The sequence below is a fragment of the Dermacentor albipictus genome, chromosome 3 (genome assembly GCF_038994185.2).
Source record: "Dermacentor albipictus isolate Rhodes 1998 colony chromosome 3, USDA_Dalb.pri_finalv2, whole genome shotgun sequence".
Classification (NCBI taxonomy): domain Eukaryota; kingdom Metazoa; phylum Arthropoda; class Arachnida; order Ixodida; family Ixodidae; genus Dermacentor; species Dermacentor albipictus.
Window position 1 is genome coordinate 4,644,087 of NC_091823.1, and position 18,781 is coordinate 4,662,867.

Below are 18,781 nucleotides of genomic sequence, written 5' to 3' on the forward strand. Positions count from 1 at the left end.
TTGTGTGACAGAACAGATTTTGTATTGTAATAAAGTACAGAAAGGCACGGTTTGTCAAAAAGGCATGCCAATGAAGAGCGTACGAGTATTAGATTGCCCTGCATGACAAAGATGTTACTTATTTTAAAGGCCGATAATGCAATCCATGTCAGTTATTTTGGAAACGTTAAACCCAATGAAATCAACAGTTGTGTATTATACAGCCTGCCGCCAACTGTGCAGAGTGATTATCCAGGTTTAATTACCCTGTATGCGCACTTGGAAGCAAGTGAAAACAGTAGAACGCCTACAAATGCTAAATTGTACTCTGGTGCCTCGCATCTTCTACACCCGACGCTCTACGACTCACTGTGTGTGCAGCTCTCTTACAGCACGCAAAATTTACACATGAAGCAAAATGCTTTGCGCCGCTCCGTTAGAGCGCACGAGCTTCCAGCGCAGGCACGTACAGATGGTCTGGCGGCAGCTACGTGCAGTTCGAGGCAACGCAGCCACATACGTGTACCATGCCTGCTGCGTTAGTACAAAAGCACTTGTATACAGGAAGGGGTCCCAAAGTAAATACTGCAGGCCGGATCGCTTACGATGAATTGTAAATCGAGAAAAAAAAGCGAATCCAACGATGCGTAGGTGAAAAATTAATCAGCAGACGAAAGACGAAATAAGTTCACTGATGTCACGCATCCAATGGAAAGCACCGTTGAGCTGGACCCTGCAGAGCGTGCTAGAAGACAATGGAGAGAAAGTAGTGCAAAAAGATGGGTCCACCTCGTCAACCGATGCAACGACTAGGAAGTATTACTCCAAACGATGAAGACAGAAATGTCAACTTTTAATACTCATGGCACATGCTTCTTTGACAAAATGGTCATTCTCAAGATAAGCCACTCCAATGTTACATTGTGGCAATCCCATGACAACATGTGCTAATGTAAAATATGTTGAAAATTGGCACTAAGACACAAGTGTGGTTTTGCATTTCAGCCAGGGAATTTATATTTCACAAACACATGACAACATCTACTGCAGAAAGAAAACACACCGGCATAGCAAGGGTACTGTTACAAACACAGGGTAGTATTTACCTACCTGTCCAGCCTTGAGTGCCAACACTTGCAATTACACTTGCTGGAGTGTGCTTTATGCGTGTCCATCAAGTATACTGCCATGGTTGCCTTCATCAAGAATGTGCAAGCTATTTGAGGATTTTCCCAAACTTGTGCACCATATGAAAATGTCCTGCACTAAAACTGTGGGGTTCTCCTACCGTGCTCTTGGGACAAAGGAACGACAGCACAGTAGTGCAAACAATCACAACGGCATTTATTGCACCTTTCATAGATCAATGCCTGCTAGCCGAGTGGCTATCCACAAAACATGCCGATGTGCGCGCGAGAAATCTAGAAGTCCGACTCACCGCGACCGGATAACGAGCGAATATGTTCGCCCATGCTGGATCCCAACGCCTGGTCGTTCGCGCGTACAGTCACGCGAACGGTGGCGCGCTCGAAGGCGGCCACGCGAGACGGTCTCGCAGAAGCATGGATCGGCGCACGCGCGGCACGGCCGTGCTGCTTGCTGTCTCGAACGCAAGAGAGAGCGCCTTGTCTTACCCGCACCCAAGTAACCGCGCAGCGGCGCGACACTCGCGCCATCTTCCGCACCGCGCTTGTACCACTCCGACCGCCGCGGCCCACGCGTCGACGCCGCACGGAGACGGGGGCTATGCGGGAAAACAAGATATCAGGTGACGCGCGAGAGTCGCGCATCCCCACATCCCCCCAACCTTATCACTTAACCTTATCACTACATATTCCGGCGAAACATGTCACACGGTCTAACATCAAGGTAGTGCATGCAACAGTGGCTGCGCTGAGGAAATGTCCACACGCTGTCCATAGCATGCGAGCCGACTGTCCTTGGGTACACCGCAGGCGTCCGCCGGTCACGGCAGCAGCTTTGCAGGCTCGGCGGCACGATGCCAGGCCAGGACTCCGGAAACGACGACGCAGTAGTCGGTACGAGCAAGCGTCGCTCGCGCCGACGCGCCCTGCTGGGAAGAGCCGCCGTAGGTGTCGGTGACCGCCGGCTCTTTTGTCCGCCGCCGAAGTTGCTGCGCCGAACTGGCCACAGCATCACCATCGCCCGGGGTGGCTCGATCGTAGTCCGGAGCAGCAGCGCAGACGATGTGCAGGTGACAGCAAGCCAGGGGCGACTCCAATCACGCTGCGTACACTCAACACACTAGGCAAACACTAAAGTAGTGCAAGGGAGAGGAATTCTGCATGCGCATCGCCCATGTGGTACGATGTTCGACTCGGCTAGCAAAAGATCGGGCATCTACTCAGATGCTAAGTTCACGTGAACGAAGCTCGCTTTTTTGAGTCGAACGAGTAATTTCAATTCGTGCGAGGCTAAATAGAATGAGGGAAGCAAATTGCAACACCTCTGCCACGGTACACCAGGTTGTGTCTCTCCACGTGCGACAGGCAGCTTCGTAAAGCCTTAGGCCTAAAGCGTCGCTACCCTGACAACAACCGGCATACAAAAACAACACTCAAAATGAGCGCAAAACAGGCAGCCGCGAGGAGACGTCAGCTCTGTGAGGTGGTCCTACTCCGCTCGGTGCATACAACATCCGAGTTGACGGCGCCCACCGTCCCAGACGGTGTCGGAGCGCCCGGTGCCAGGTCGCAATACCAGTCAGCCCGTAGTGGCACCCGTGGCCCGCGGTCACCCGGCTCCCACGGCCGCGACTTCATCAGAGTCAAAGAGATAGAAGAAGCTATTTACATAAGAAATTCGGACCACCCACGAGGCTTCCGTACTCACTCGCTTCAGGCTTGCCAATATGTTCCGCGGGCGCTATGCCTCGCGTTCCCAGGACGCAGACCACGTGGCTCTCGTACCGACGAATGTAAAAAAAAAAAGTTGCGAAAAAGCTTAGCACGTTGACATGTTCAAACACACTACAGCCACCGTCGCCTCGCTCAAGAAAGCACGCCGCCGACGCTAGCGATCAAAATCCACGCTAGGCCTACGCTTCGGTTTATACAAAGGTCTCGAAAGAAGCAAAACTTAAATCTATGGTCAGATGCCCCAAGAGGCCCCACGTTGGGCGCCAGATGTGGGGTTCTCCTCCCGTACTCTTGGGACAAAGGAACAACACAGTAGTGCAAACAATCACAACGGCATTTATTGCACCTTTCATAGATCAATGCCTGCTAGCCGAGTGGCTATCCACAAAACATGCCGATGTGCGCGCGAGAAATCTAGAAGTCCGACTCACCGCGACCGGATAACGAGCGAATATGTTCGCCCATGCTGGATCCCAACGCCTGGTCGTTCGCGCGTACAGTCACGCGAACGGTGGCGCGCTCGAAGGCGGCCACGCGAGACGGTCTCGCAGAAGCATGGATCGGCGCACGCGCGGCACGGCCGTGCTGCTTGCTGTCTCGAACGCAAGAGAGAGCGCCTTGTCTTACCCGCACCCAAGTAACCGCGCAGCGGCGCGACACTCGCGCCATCTTCCGCACCGCGCTTGTACCACTCCGACCGCCGCGGCCCACGCGTCGACGCCGCACGGAGACGGGGGCTATGCGGGAAAACAAGATATCGGGGGACGCGCGAGAGTCGCGCATCCCCACAAAACAGAGCTACACAAGCTCATAGCGTGTAATGTGCACGAAGTATATTTCTTTCACTAAAGTGTCATTAAAATATAAACAAAGGCACAGTTATTAAGAAGTTGACCTAATCTCATGCCCAGCACAATCATACATTAGTTTTACAAGTGTCTCCACTGCGAGCACTTCCTTCTGTTATATTGCAAATGTATGTAAGAATCCTTTTCTCTCAAACTACTTTCTAGTTTACGCATACACATGCATCAGCATGAATTGTCAATTAGGAATAAAGCGAATGGGCACCTCGTACTCATTGCTTGGCGTGCCCGTGTAAGCCGATCCTGAAAGAAGTGAAGATATTGTGCCGGTGCCGAGATAGCCGGGCATGAGTTACAGGAGGCGTATTATATAAGAAAGAAGGGAGATGATGGTGTCGGTGACACCTCAGTTTATCTGTACAACAATGAGATGAGGTTTATTGATGAACATAGGTTGTGTGTTGCTTGAATAGAAAGTTACTGGGTGATTATGCTTTCTCCACGCATGTGCAGCGGTATATTTCTGGGATGTACTTATATGTGGTCTTTGTGAAATAAAGATTAGTTGCATGCTTGCGCCTGTCCTTGTTTGTCTCAGTGGCCTTTTGTTCACACATGTAAAATATTGTTTGCTAATATGCACCAACTCACCCAACAAGAAGTTCTTCTAAGGTAGTTTCTAAAAGTGTAGTGAAAAGATGGGTTTCAAGAATATATGTCTACAGACAGATGTAAAGACACATTGAAGGCACTGACAGAAATCTCTGGAGGGAATCATTATTTATGATGGCCAATAAGAAACAGACAAAAGGAATGGCACTTACAAAATGATGAAACATAAATACTGAAACTCTTCCATGGTCCACTGCATAGCCAGACAGGAATTGCATGAAACTGCCCTCTCCCAAACACACCATGCATACCTCTACCTGCTGCTAGCATCCATGGGTCCTGTGAATGCCCTCTCTTTTATTCCTCTCTATGTCGCCAAGGCACTCGACCGTGCTCCCTAAAGTGCCTCTTCTTCTCAGTCACTCTCTATCAAGCTCATCTTCAGTGCTGCATGTGGCCTCTGGCCCCACCAGTGAAATTTTGCAACAGGATGAAATAAAATGTTGTTGCTCATTGCACCAAAAATTATTGTTCCAGACTAAAAAATATGCAATTAAAGGCAGCACTATGTCCCAACATAAACAAAAAAGTATGTAGACTGTACTTGTTGCAAAAAAGAAAATCTGAAATTTATGGAGGCAGCGAGTAATTCAGCTTTCTCATGCCAACTGTAATCCATATTCGTCCATTCATGGTGTTTACATGTGTAAAGTATTTACAGCCAAACTCTATTGCAGCAAACCCACTACAGGCTGAATATTTTACAAACAAGAAAGGTAATCATCCAAAGCAAAACCTTAAACATTTTTGTTACAAATTCATTAGACCCACATTAACTAAAATTTATATAAGCATGCTGTTTCATCTGCATTTCTATATAGGCTTGAATTATTCCAGAGTGAATAATATGTAATCAAAGACAAGATTATGTCCCAAAATTGAATGCCCTAAATTCTTTTTCTGCATGTTTCTACAGAGCCTCAACACTACATATATGTACATAAAGATAGTAAAAAGTTTGTCTACAAGGTTGTCCACAGGCTTTGTCAACATGTGAAACTTAAAAAATATGCTAAATCAGTTTAGACTGGTATAAAGAATTCTTCAAAAACCTTGTTTTCATTAATTTGGTGGGAAAATGTTTACCATTACAGGAGAAAATGAGGGACACACTTCCCTTTTATTAATTCTGAGCCAAAACATAATGAAAGCGATAGTGGCAAGAAGGTTTCCCTTATCCACGACAAATTGCGAATTGATAACACCTACTACGTGTGGGATGATGCATCGAGTACACGGGCGCCAGCACCTATCACCAGAGGTGATAGTTCTGAAAGATAGCGGTTGCAGGACCAGGCACAAGAGCTATGGCAGTTGTCTCTAAATGCAAGAAGTATTAAGAATAAAACTAATGCACTTGAACTACTACTCCTTTCCTATAACCCGCACATTCTTGTTCTTTCAGAAACATGGTTACATGATCAAATAAGTAATGATGAAATTATTCCCCTTGGCTATCATGTTTTTACAAGGGATCGTGGTTCAAGGGGCGGGGGTGTCACAGTTATTGTGAAGTCCTTTGTCCAGGTCACTGTCCTTGACCGAATTCCAGATCACGAAAGCCTGTTTTTAAATGTGTCATGTTGGGGCTTGACCTCCTTATTATGCTCGGTTTATCGTGCTCCCAATTCTCTATTAACATTTCTTGAAAGCTTATATGATCACTTGTTAACTAAGCTTGAAAACAATGTGGTTATGACGGGGGATTTCAATCTACCAGGCTTGGACTGGAGGAGTTTAGCTTACGGGAGCTGTGCTTCTGGTAATTTAATTATGGACACCATGTTAGCTTTAAACCTTAACCAAATTGTGCGTGACTGTACCCGTAAAAATGCTGTCTTAGATTTGTTCTTTGTCAGTGAATTGTTCTCTAATGGGGAACTCAGAGTTGAGCCTCGTATTTCTGATCACCATTTTTTTTCTTTTCTTGTCCTACTGATCGCATTGACAGTACTTGAAATTTCTCTGTTGCCTATGTCCATGATTTTGACCGCGCTGACGATGCTTCTATTATTGACTATTTGGATGATGTACTGCTGCTCTACTAATCAGGGTGATGTACACAGCTTATGGGAACGCTCCAAGGAAGGCATCTTATTTTCTATCACAAATTTTGTACCTCGACAAAGAGTGAGAAATAAGCATCGAAGCCGTTGGGTGAGTCGTGATATTCATTTGAAGCGGAAACTTCAACGTCTTAGGCGACATCATTCTATATTTTCTCTGTATTTGCGGAATTTAAAACAAGAATTAGCACAGAAACTGTCCACTTCGAAATCCATTATTTCAAGGTTACTCTTCCTTCATTCATAAAAACAGATCCCTGCAAATTTTGAAGTTACCTTGGTCATCAAATTGAGGTCATAAGAGAAATTAAAAGTGATGATGGGAACCTCATTACCGATGAGAAGGATATAGCTCAGCTCTCTAATGGATACTTTCAACTGTTTTTGGGGGCCTTTCAGATATGGTATTTGATGCACCGAAACGATCCTAGCGAGGTTCCTGTCATTACCACAGAAGGGGTTTTGTCTTTGCTTCGTAAAATAAATATTTGGAAAGGTCACGACGGTATTCTTGACGGTATTCCAAGTGCTTTTTTAAAGCGTTATGCAGACCAGATCTCGGAGCATCTTGCTAAAATTTTCATTGTATCTCTACAAACCAGTGAGTTGCCTAAGGATTGGAGGACGGCTTGTGTTGTACCGACTAGTTACGATGGTTCATGACTTTCTCAGCATACTGAATAACTTGGGACAGATCGATGTTCTTTTTCTGGATATGGCGAAAGCTTTTGACAAGGTACCGCATTCAAAGCTTCTTTATAAATTGCAGTTGATTGGTCTTCCGCTGTATCTTGTGGAATGAATCAGAGCATACTTAAGTGGTAGAACACAGTCTGTCGATGTGAATGGCGCCCTTTCTGAATCACTTGCTGTTACTTCTGGTGTTCCTCAAGGTAGTGCGTTGGGACCTTTGCTGTTTTTAATATATATACATAATTTAATAAATGTCATTCCACGGTCAGTGTCAATAAGATTGCTCGCAGATGACTGTGTTGTATATAAAGAAATAGCATCATAGAAGACCATGAATTGCTTCAAGAATCTTTGCTCAATATATGTCACTGATGTGAAGAATGGAATATGGATTTAAACATTGATAAGAGTGTGCTTCTCCGAGTTACATGACAAAGAAATGTTAGCTGTTACCAATATTGCCTCCACAAAGGTCACATTAGCAAGGCATCACAATATATATGTCTAGGAATAACTCTACACAACCGATTAAACTGGGGGACTCATATCTCTGAGATTTGTTCAACCGCATTCTCGAAGGTCTGTTTCTTGAGACGAAAATTAAAGCACACTCCTAGCCATATTAAGCTCTTGGCTTATAAAATTTTCATCAGGTTCAAACTTGAATACTCATCCGTAATTTGGGACCCGCACACTAAGAAAGACATTTATCAATTAGAGCTCGTTCAGAGAAAGGCAGTACATTTCATTTTTCATAAATACAGAAGGTCAGACTCCCCAACACAGCTTATATAGGACAATAATATCCTGTTGCTTAGTACACGTAGAAAACTGAACCACATTTCTTTCCTTCATAAAATTTTGGCAGGAAAGCTTAGCATTGCTCCCTCCTCATTTCTCAGGCACTCCATTACGTAAAGAACTCGTCATAATAGGGAACACTCATTACATCCTATTTTTGCTAAAACAAACTCGTTTAAGCACAGTTTCTTCCTTCAAATAGTAGCTGATTGGAACGTGCTTCCTGAATCAGTTTTTCACTTTCCTGACGTGGAACAGGCCCTTCAAACTTTGTTTCTACAGTAGAAAGGATGGATGGATGGATGGATGCAAAACTTTAATAAGGTAACAACTTTTTTATCACAATTCCAATATTCATTGCTTTTAGTTTCTGCTCTGTCATCTTTTAATTATTTATTCTGTTGTATGTCAGGTGCAACATAATTTTTTTTTTGCATGTATGTGCTGTTATGATCTGTGTTTTCATGCTCCTCCTGCTTGGGCCAATCTGGCCTCCAGTATTGTGAAATAAATAAATAAATTAAAAATAAAACTTCATTGTCGCTACATCAGTTGGACGTCATGAATTCCACATTATTTTCTCGCGTTCTGAGAGTTCTGGAGAACGGAAATGTTCTCAAAAGAATTTATGTGAAGTCCTTGGCTTCTTTGAAATGAATTATGGTCTTTCTCTACAAAAAATCACACAAGTAGACATTGTTTCAATTAATTACATCATGCGAGAGCTACACAATGATAGCGCCACTTGTCTTCCATATTTTAATATTTTCTGGCTTACAAAGCTACCTCCTGTAATTTAGAGAGGCTGCATTGATATTTCAGAAGTGTTGCTCAATAATCCAGCTTCTGCAAGCTAAGTTTTCATTATTACACTTTATGAATAACTTCTTTTTTTTTCATTTGCTTTTCGCCATAGAAGCACCATTAATTTGTTGATATAAGCAAGAGGTTCAATTGAACTCAAAATCTTATTCAAATAACATGGTCATAAATTCCACAATGGTGCAAGGGACATATTCAAAAGGTTCATGCAAATTAGAAACTAGAACAATAGACTAATGAAGTCTGATATTATCAATCAAGTGCATTTAAGCCAGATTCATTACTTGTATAAATCTATACACAAGAGAATATCACTTATGGAGGAGTTCTCCCACACAAAACAGCAGATGCACATAACATGAGTGTGTTCTTGCAAGCAGCTTCAGACGGGAGAACCAGAAAAGATTACGCGGTGGTGACTTCAGCAGCCACAGGTTCTTGCTTGTTTCCACGAACACGAACCACACCTCCTGCCATCTTGGATCCAAAGTTGCCTGCCCAAAATTGAGTGTCACAACCATAGTGCTGGAACTGAACAAAACGCACCCCTGATGGGTAGTCACGAAACACATGTGTGACCTGCAAACAAACAAAGCAAATAAATAAGCAAACAGGAGGATCCCTGCAACTGGTTATAAGTCGAAGCTGAAAAAAAAAATCAAAGCTTTTAGTAAAGTTTTTCATAGTAACAGTACCTGTTACAGCCTGCGGGAACCTTCATGGCAATACAGTGTGTTAAAAGAAAGTGTGGGGCCTAATCAACATTACACATCTAATCTTAACAAGGTGATTAACAGGGTTAATCTTAACAAAATGATTCAATATGTGTAGAAACTACGAACTGATAATGCCTGTGTCATTTAAAATTTTCACATTAGTTGCTCAAAGCAGTATGCAGTACATCTCATTCATCTCATTGCATTCATTGTACAGCTGTCCTTCGGCCTGCTGCTTCATGCCGGGGATGGCGGCACTGCGCAAACCGGGGCTACCAGGGCGGCGCAGGAGCTCTACGCTACCCGATGCCACGTGCTGGATCCACCGCCATACTCATCGTGGGAATTGCACCATCAACACCGGAAGATAGCATGCTCGGAGATACTGGCCCGTGATCTGCGTTCAGCGCCACTGCTCTCCGCTGCCTTAAATAGCCTGCCTGGGATCGACTCGGCCACTGGGCACGGTGGCACTGCCAGTATGCGGCACGCTAACCCGTTTGCATTCATTGTACAGCTGTCCTTCGGCCTGCTGCTTCATGCCGGGGATGGCGGCACTGCGCAAGCCGGGGCTACCAGGGTGGCGCAGGAGCTCTACGCTACCCGATGCCACGTGCTGGATCCACCGCCATACTCATCGTGGGAATTGCACCATCAACACCGGAAGATAGCATGCTCGGAGATACTGGCCCGTGATCTGCGTTCAGCGCCACTGCTCTCCGCTGCCTTAAATAGCCTGCCTGGGATCGACTCGGCCACTGGGCACGGTGGCACTGCCAGTATGCGGCACGCTAACCCGTTTGCATTCATTGTACAGGTGAGAAAGGATTTTGGATATTGCATCCGCTCAAGCGACCCTTTCTTGCTAGTGCTGCCGTGCCCACCGTTTTGTATCCTGGTTTCTGATGTCGCCTTGGCCTTGACAAAATTGCTGCTATTAGGTGGTGATATTGAAACTAACCCTGGCCCCGATCTAACCCAAATTTCAAAACAGCTGAAGGATATTGCAGCTGACATCAAAGATATTAAAGAAAAACGTTTAGTAGATATGGAAAAAAAGCTTGACCTCCTTGCAGTCCTTGAAAATAGAGTCGAATCCTGTCAACAAGAAATTGCCTCTATGAGCGAAGTAATAGACATTCTTCAACATAAAATTGACGACCTTGAAAACCGCAGTAGGCGATCTAACCTAATTATTTATGGCCTAAAGGAAAAAAACGATGAAACTAGCGAGTCGTTAGAGCAAACTGTAAACAAATACATTATGGAAGACACCCTGGGACTAGAAAAAGTTGCCATCGAGCGTATACATAGGTTGGGGAAACGAGCCACAGATAAAACTCGACCGGTAATAATGAAGTTACTTGACTACAGACAAAAAGTGGCAATCTTAAGCCGAGGTTTCAAACTAAAAACAACTGACTACTCAATTGGTGAAGACTTCTCTAAAAGAATAAGAGACATACGGAAGAAACTTTGGGATAGCGCAAAACCAAACCGTGAAAGAAAGGAAAAAGTATCACTTTCTTTTGACAAACTTTACATTAACAAACGCGCATATATTTGGGATGAAGAGAAGAAGGACAAAGTACCGATGCAAAAAAACGACGCAGAAACAAACCGCCGAATAACCCGCAGAGCCGCACAAGCGGCACAAGCCGCACAATCAAAAGATTAACATTGATAAATGTAAACGCCCGCAGTGTCCTAAATAAAACAGAAGCCTTGGAAGGCCTTCTAGTCGATTACGAGCCCGATATTGTGGCCATCACGGAAACATGGCTATCACCCGCTATATTCGACCACGAGATTGCCCCGCCAAACTACACAATCATCCGGAAAGACCGACCTTCACGAGGTGGAGGAGTGGCCTTACTGATAAAAAACTGTCTTCGCTTTGTCCTTCTTCCCGAGGTGGACAACGCTGAAGCCGTTTTCTGCAAACTTTTGTGCGACGGGACGTCAATCGTAACCGGTTGCGTTTATCGGAGCCCTTCCTCTGACAGTGCATGCCTTTCAGCAATTCAAAAATATATGCAGCGTCATGTCCATCAATCCAGGATTATTCTTGCGGGCGACTTTAACCTAGCTGACATAGACTGGTCCACAATGCATCATGCGTCAGAAGCCTCTGAAGTGCTAATAGACTTAATGCTAAATTTTAACCTACATCAACTTGTCACTCGTCCTACCCGCGTTCAAGGCTCAACGAAAAATATCCTCGACCTCATATTTTTTAGCAACCATTTTACTACAAGTCAACCACAAATAGACATTATTGAAGGAATATCTGATCATAGTATACCTATGTGTACATTCCAGCTTGATCATTGTATTACTACCCAGTCAACAGTAAAAAGCTTTTTTAACTTTCATAAAGCAGATGACGCAAGCATACTAACCTATCTGTCGCATGAATTCGATTCCTTTTCGGAAAAAGCATCTCAGGAATCTACTGATGTAGATGCATTGTGGCTACATTTTAAAACCATCGTCCTGCACTGTATAACTAATTATATTCCAATGCAAAAGAAAAAACAGCACCTTAAAAATCCATGGATCACGCGCGAAATAATCCATGCTAAACGGCGCGCAAATCGGCTTCGTAAGGCTAACAAGAATAACCCAAAACCATCTACAACGTTGAAGTTAAAATCTGCAGTTATGCATTTCAAGCAGAAACTAAAAGATTCCAAACAATATTACTACAGTGTCACTCTTGCTAACTTCCTAAAAGATAACCCACAAAGATTCTGGAAACATCTGCGCAGTACCGAGCAGACAACAGCCAAACTAACTGAAGAGGAAAAAAGTGCAACGGCAAACAAATATAACAATTTCTTCAAATCAGTCTTCACGGAAGACAATGGCACACTCCCCCCTCTTCCACCATCCTGTACGTCAATGCTTGATCGGTTAATAATAACGGATGCCGGCATCCACAATCTTCTCCTCAACATTGACCCTAAGAAATCAACCGGGCCTGACGAAATTCCAACCGAATTCCTAAAAAAATATGCTGAGTGGTGCAGTAGATATCTGGGACACATTTTTCGTAAATCACTAGCAACTTCTAATCTACCACATGACTGGAAAAAGGCTAAAATAATACCGATCCACAAGAAAGGAGACAAAAATAATGTTGCCAATTTCAGACCCATATCTCTCACCAGCACTTCATGCAAAATACTAGAACACATCATTCTAAAACACATGACAGTATTTCTAGAACGTGAAAACATCCTATCGCCTCACCAGCATGGTTTTCGATCTGGCTTATCAACCATCACTCAACTAACAGAGGTAGTTCATGACCTCGCTCTTAGTATTAATAATCGTTCTCAAATTGACATGATTTTACTTGACTTATCTAAAGCTTTTGATTGCGTGAGTCACACTAAACTAATTGCAAAAGTGGAGCATGCCATCGGGAAAGGAGAAGTTTCTGCTTGGATAACAGCTTTTCTAACACACCGCTCACAATTTGTTATGTTTGACCACATGCCATCTGATGTCGTTCCTGTCACATCTGGAGTACCACAAGGCTCGGTACTCGGGCCGCTATTATTTCTAATCTTTATTAACGATATAACCGATAATATAGGGTGCAAATTCAAACTCTTCGCGGATGACTGCGTGATATATAAGGAAATTAACAGCCATAACGACCATCTCGATCTTTCTGATTCCCTTAACACGCTAGCCGAGTGGTGTTCCCAGTGGCAAATGTCTATTAACGTCAATAAATCAGTGGCAATGACAATAACAAGAAAAAAGCAACCCTCTCATTTCACCTATGTCGTTAATGGCACGCCTCTTTCCATGGTTGAGCAACAGAAATATTTAGGAATAACGCTGACATCAAACCTCAATTGGGAAACACACATAACTAATATTACAACTACTGCACTACGAAAGCTATTTTATCTAAAAAGACGCCTAAAGATCGCTCCAACGAACATTAAGCTTCTGGCCTACAAAACATTTGTGAGACCTATTTTAGAATACGCTAACACAGTCTGGTTTCCTTACACAGCAACTAACATAGCTAAACTTGAAGCTGTACAAAGAAAAGCCGCAAGGTTCATTCATAGTAAATATCGTTCTACTGACTCACCTTCACGTCTCTTAGCTTCCTCAGGCCTCAACACATTATCGACGAGAGCGAAACAAGGTCGATTAAAATTTCTGTTTCAAATGCTGCACCATCAGTATAAAATTGATATCACCCGGTACATTTCATATTCGCAATCTAGAATAACACGGCATCAACACGAACATACGCTAACTGAATATTCCTTTTCTAATGACGCATTCAGGTACTCATTCTTTCCTCGAGTAATCAGAGAATGGAATGAACTTAACTCATCATTAACAGCGACAAATTCTTTATCCCTGTTCGTTTCACAACTGGAGCTCATCACAAGAGATTATTAATGATTTCTCATGTTTGTTCCCTGTTCTCTTTATGCTAAACTAACAGTGCTTAGAAAAAAAATGTATACACTTCTTTGTTTCCAATACTTCACGTTTTTTGCTTTGACTATGATATGCCCCGGTTGTTGTTCATTTTTGTTCTGCTTTGTTTAGTGTTCTGTTGTATAGCTTATCTGCCTTATCCTTTGTATTTTGTTGAATATTGTTGCTTTTTCATTCTTTGTGTAACTCGCAATGTATTTATGTCTGGAAAAGAAAGTGTTCATGCCCGTCTGCTAGGCTCTCGGCTGAGAGCGGCAGTATTGTAAAATAAATAATAAATAAATCTCTTTCATAAGCTAAATCTGTCCACGAAACAACATTTCTGACACATTCCTTGCTTCTTCAATATTGCCACGTAGCTCGCATTCAAGTACCGCACCGATCACTTGGGACACTTAAAGCATTGCAACAAAGTGAAACACCACCAGCGTCCATCACGACATGTGGAGTGCGCCTGCCTGCAAGCTTGCTTGTGCATGAGCTCCCACCGAGCTGCTGTCCCACTGATGGGAAACGACCGCATGTGGTTTCATCAAGAGCAGAGGCCAGTGGCTCGTGGCAGAGGATGTTTTTCGTCTGCCTTCGCTGCGCAGGCAACAGAGTGATCATCTCTAGATCTGGGCACAAATTCGCCCCTTAATACTTAAAGGAACACTAAAGGTTACTATGAAGTCAAGTTAAAGTGATAAAGCAATGCTCTAGAACATCTAAGACGTCAATATAATCACGAACAGAGCTTTAGTAACCGAGAAATCAAGGTAAATGCATGACACGATTTGAGACCCCCCCGGCAACATTCCGGTACAAGCCCGATGACGAAGGCACTCCTCATCATAATTTATGTCACTAGTACTCAACTACTCGTATTAAAAAGATCATTTCGTTAGATTGTAAGACGGAAGAAAATGCTACTTGTCTGTTCAATTCCAAGAAAAAATAACATTTTAATGTTACCCTTCAGTAGTATGGGTGGTCGAAACGTTTCATTTTCGCTCAACTCTGCACCACGCGTGCTTTGGAGTTTCAGTTGTTTCATTATCAAAAGCTATCAATGATGCGACCTAGGTAGCCAATTGGATCCCTCGCCCAACTGATCTCACTTGAGTGAAACACGGCAGTTGGGATGGGGCAGCTGAAAACTCAGGGGTGCGGCATTGCTGTGATCAGTTGCGATGCACATTTTTAAAACAGTATAATAAATAACATGCTTCACATGGAGGCCTTAAATGTGTTACTTAATGAGCAGAAGGACCTACTGTAATGACCCAGTATGTCTATACAAAATACATCAAAATCGTTTCAGGGTCCCTTTAAAGGTAACTTAGACACAGTAGAGTGGTGACAGCCACTCAATTTCACTTATAATTATTTAAGAAGATAAATAGTAAACTGAAACAAACTTTGTCTTCATTTGAGTAAAGTATGCCCCCAAAAGTTCAGGTTCGGTTTTTCCGTGTCCTCTGCTCTTGACATATTGGAGCCTGAGGATACATAGCAGCACATGGGGGCAATGGATGTGTTAGTTGAAAGCCAGACAGACACTCTTGCTAAGTAATTACTGAAAAAGTCAATGAAAGGTTCTGAACGAGTTCTATAAACTTAAAGTGGTGGTAAAGTTACACTGTAGCCCAATATATGGTATATTGAAAGCTGTTTCCCACGAGAAGAGGTCCTCTTTGTCGCATAAGCTTTCCTGTTCCCGAGACATTTCTGAATGCCAAGCACTTGCCTGACTCCATTCACGGCCAAGCCACTGTTCGGTCACAATAGGGCCAGTAGTGAACTCGTGCAGCACTTTCCTTTTTTCATTGAGGAGTGAGACAGTCAACCTGTACTCACAGCCACAATCAAATCGAGCTGCATGCCTAAAAAAGAGTGCAAAACAAAAAGTTAATTAGGCATGTTAAACAACAGATATTTAACAATAAATTGTTTGCCAAATGCATGCTGTCACAAGATCTAATTACTCACGAATGATGTGTCGAAACACTGATTTTAATAGTAAATGTGCAAGAAAGCATGTGCCAGTGTGTGCTGCCAGTACAACACTTCATCCAGCACTGGAATAAACAGTGTAATGAAGAGTTCAACGGAAGCTTGTCTGGTCAGGATGAAACATGACAAAGAAAGACATACTGACCAAATAAAATGTTTAAAGCAAGACATTTCGGATTCCATACAGAAGCCTTGTTCATACGGAAGCCACATTGTGTACAAGGCTTCCGTATGGAAGCCGAAAAGTCTTGCTTTTAAAGTTTTATTCGGTCGGTGCCTGGAATGGACAGTACATGGACTTATCTAAACTCTGCCCCTTCGGCAATGCATAACCTCCAGGTTTCTAATTTTAAAGGGCCCCTTACCAGGCCACACAGCAAACTTCGGTTATATGCTGAAAGTTGTTACGTGTCCTTTAGGGAGCATTCTGCTGCAAGAAATTTTCAAATCGGCTCATTAATAGCTGAGATATAAATATTTCAGTGCCACAAACCCATGATTTCCGGAGGTGAGCTCCACTGCCAAGCGAGAGACTCTCTCCACTGATTTCGTCTAGCCTCCACAAGTGAAATTCCTTCCCTGCATTCTCCCATACCGTACCTCGAGGATCACATGATGCATACGTCATGGGCCCCTCCATTTTTTTTTCTCGCTTTTTTCTCGGCATGGCGCACTTCCGATGACAGCGTCACGCGCGAGCTGTACAATTGTCTCGTTTTGCGCAGTGCATGATTTTGCGTGCTGTGCATGAGGACACCTGACTAGTGGTATAAGTCAGTGCTACACGAATACCAAGGCAGACACAAGTGGATCACAGAGCATGATCCCAGGCTGGAACATGGTAGAAAATGACATAGTTTCAGTGTCTGCGTGGGTGACTACACGACATGCATACGAGCAGAGAAAATGGAAGTATATGTCTTTTGCTACGGTGTGAAGTAAAACAAAAACACGCAGACATTCGGTTTTTGCATTTTATTATTTCTCTAAGCTTTAATTTGTCTATTCAAGCAATACATTACACAAATAACAGATATTGCCTTGAATAATTCTCAAAGTCATGTGTCACCACGAGCAGCATCACAGCACAAACAAGTGTACATAGCCGCGCTAGCATATGTACACCATCCTCCTGCTTGAAGCGTGGCAGCCGCGAGAAGAAAACAGCATTTGGTTTGAAATTTCACATTTTTCTGCGGCGCGTAGCGATGCAATACTTTGCAGACACGATCGTTATCAAGCATTGTATGCTCTTCGCTTGTCAGCTCAAAATGGCTAGACCTGGTGATGGGCCCTTTAACATTAAGCAGAAACAATAAATCTGTTTAGATTTATAAAGTTTTCTATTAAAACTATTTTCGCTAATTCCACAAAGGGGTTGATAACCAAATGGCAAACTTCCATTGAAAAAAAAAAATCAGGTCGATACCCCAGTGCCGGTATGCCACTGCAGTGTCATAGGTTCAGAGATATATTTTTTTTTGTCAGGGCTGTTGTGGTTTAGTAAAAGTTCTCGAAACTTGCCAAATTCAGCCTTTGGTTGCTTTGCAATTTGATGCAGTTCATCTTGATTTATTAAAAAATTAACGAGGCTCGAGCAGGTGTCAAAATCCATGATGTCACTGCAAGCTGGTACGAGAACTTAAAGGTGGCTTTGCCACCTGTCTTATTTTCGCACATTCGCTGCCTTCAAGCCTCCTTTGCTTCTACAATACCACAATAGCCATTCTTGTGGTACTAGTACAGCTCCACTTACTTTTCCATTAGTGTCCCTTCAGCCTAATCTGTAACAACAATGATTAGGCTCAGCTGACTTCTCATTTATGTTGTTGTAACTTACAAATAAAGGAAGTGATTTAAAATATGCAAAATAAATTCCCCCATGGTAAGTGTTACTTGCAACTAGTGACACGAGCACTCAAAGGAGTCGATACCTATTTATGTGACAGAATTAATTACCTTCAAACTTAAATCCCCGGACTGTTCTTGAGAGATGTGGTGTGGCTGACATGCAATGCAGCTGAATAACAACAAACAGTAAAATAAGCCCCAGTGTTTTTTCTCAAGTGAGCCATGCTAAAATGTAGAAAGATGCAGATATATTATTTCTGCAGAGGTTGAATGGCTACAGTTTCACATTTATCCCTAGTAGTGTTGTGCATCCAATGAAAGAAGGACGAGCGTGATCGGTCTGACACACACGGTGTGCCACACAAAGGCTGAATTTTATCACTAAGGTCCAAGTCAGTCCAAGAGGAAAACACTGCATGTGTTGTGTTTCATTAGATCCATTCGCAGAAACAAGCTTAGAGCTGCTTCGAAATCAAGATCTGTCCACATAGTGCAAAAGTGACGAAGTTGTCACAGTAAGCACTAAGCTCAAATGACAGCAATAAGCTGATGTTGTTAGTGGGTAAATGCTAATAACTACACCCAGATGCACTGCATTTCAGGTGTGCTTAGAAAAAGGATAACATGGCTTGTTGCCAGTCACACACCATTCTGATACTTCAATGTGTGGCTTGAAGTCGTCCATTATTTCAGGAAGGACACCCTCGCTTGCAAGGCTGATGACTTGCTGCTTCGTGCATGCACCATAAGAAGTTGAAAAGCACCCCTGTTTATCTGTTGGGAAAAAAAATATGCCTTCAATTTGCTTAAAACATGCTGCGCAAAAGGGGCAAGAGAGAAGTGATGGTGAAAAATATAGAAATTGCAGAAAAAATAGTTTGTCAAGAAACTTGCTAAGCAGCATGGTTCTACTGCTGTCACACAATGCTATGGAAAAATGCATAATGCAATCTACATGTTCAGTGTTTGCACTCTGCACAATGAAAGTGGCCTGCAGCAGACTAGTCATGCAAACAAGCAGA

General features: G+C 43.2%; 1 protein-coding gene across 1 annotated transcript in view; it reads right to left on the reverse strand.

Annotated features, from left to right (window-relative positions):
- Window positions 1–4,425: 4,425 nt before the first annotated feature.
- The window catches only part of LOC135901521 (F-box only protein 6-like), a 28,237-nt gene continuing 13,881 nt past the window's right edge, over window positions 4,426–18,781 (reverse strand). The window contains exons 3-5 of the mRNA XM_065431363.2: window positions 18,407–18,533; window positions 15,643–15,778; window positions 4,426–9,297 (exon numbers count right to left, since the gene is read on the reverse strand). Coding sequence (XP_065287435.2) covers window positions 9,124–9,297; window positions 15,643–15,778; window positions 18,407–18,533 — 437 coding nt within the window. The 3' untranslated portion in view covers window positions 4,426–9,123. The remainder of the gene's footprint in view (window positions 9,298–15,642; window positions 15,779–18,406; window positions 18,534–18,781) is intronic.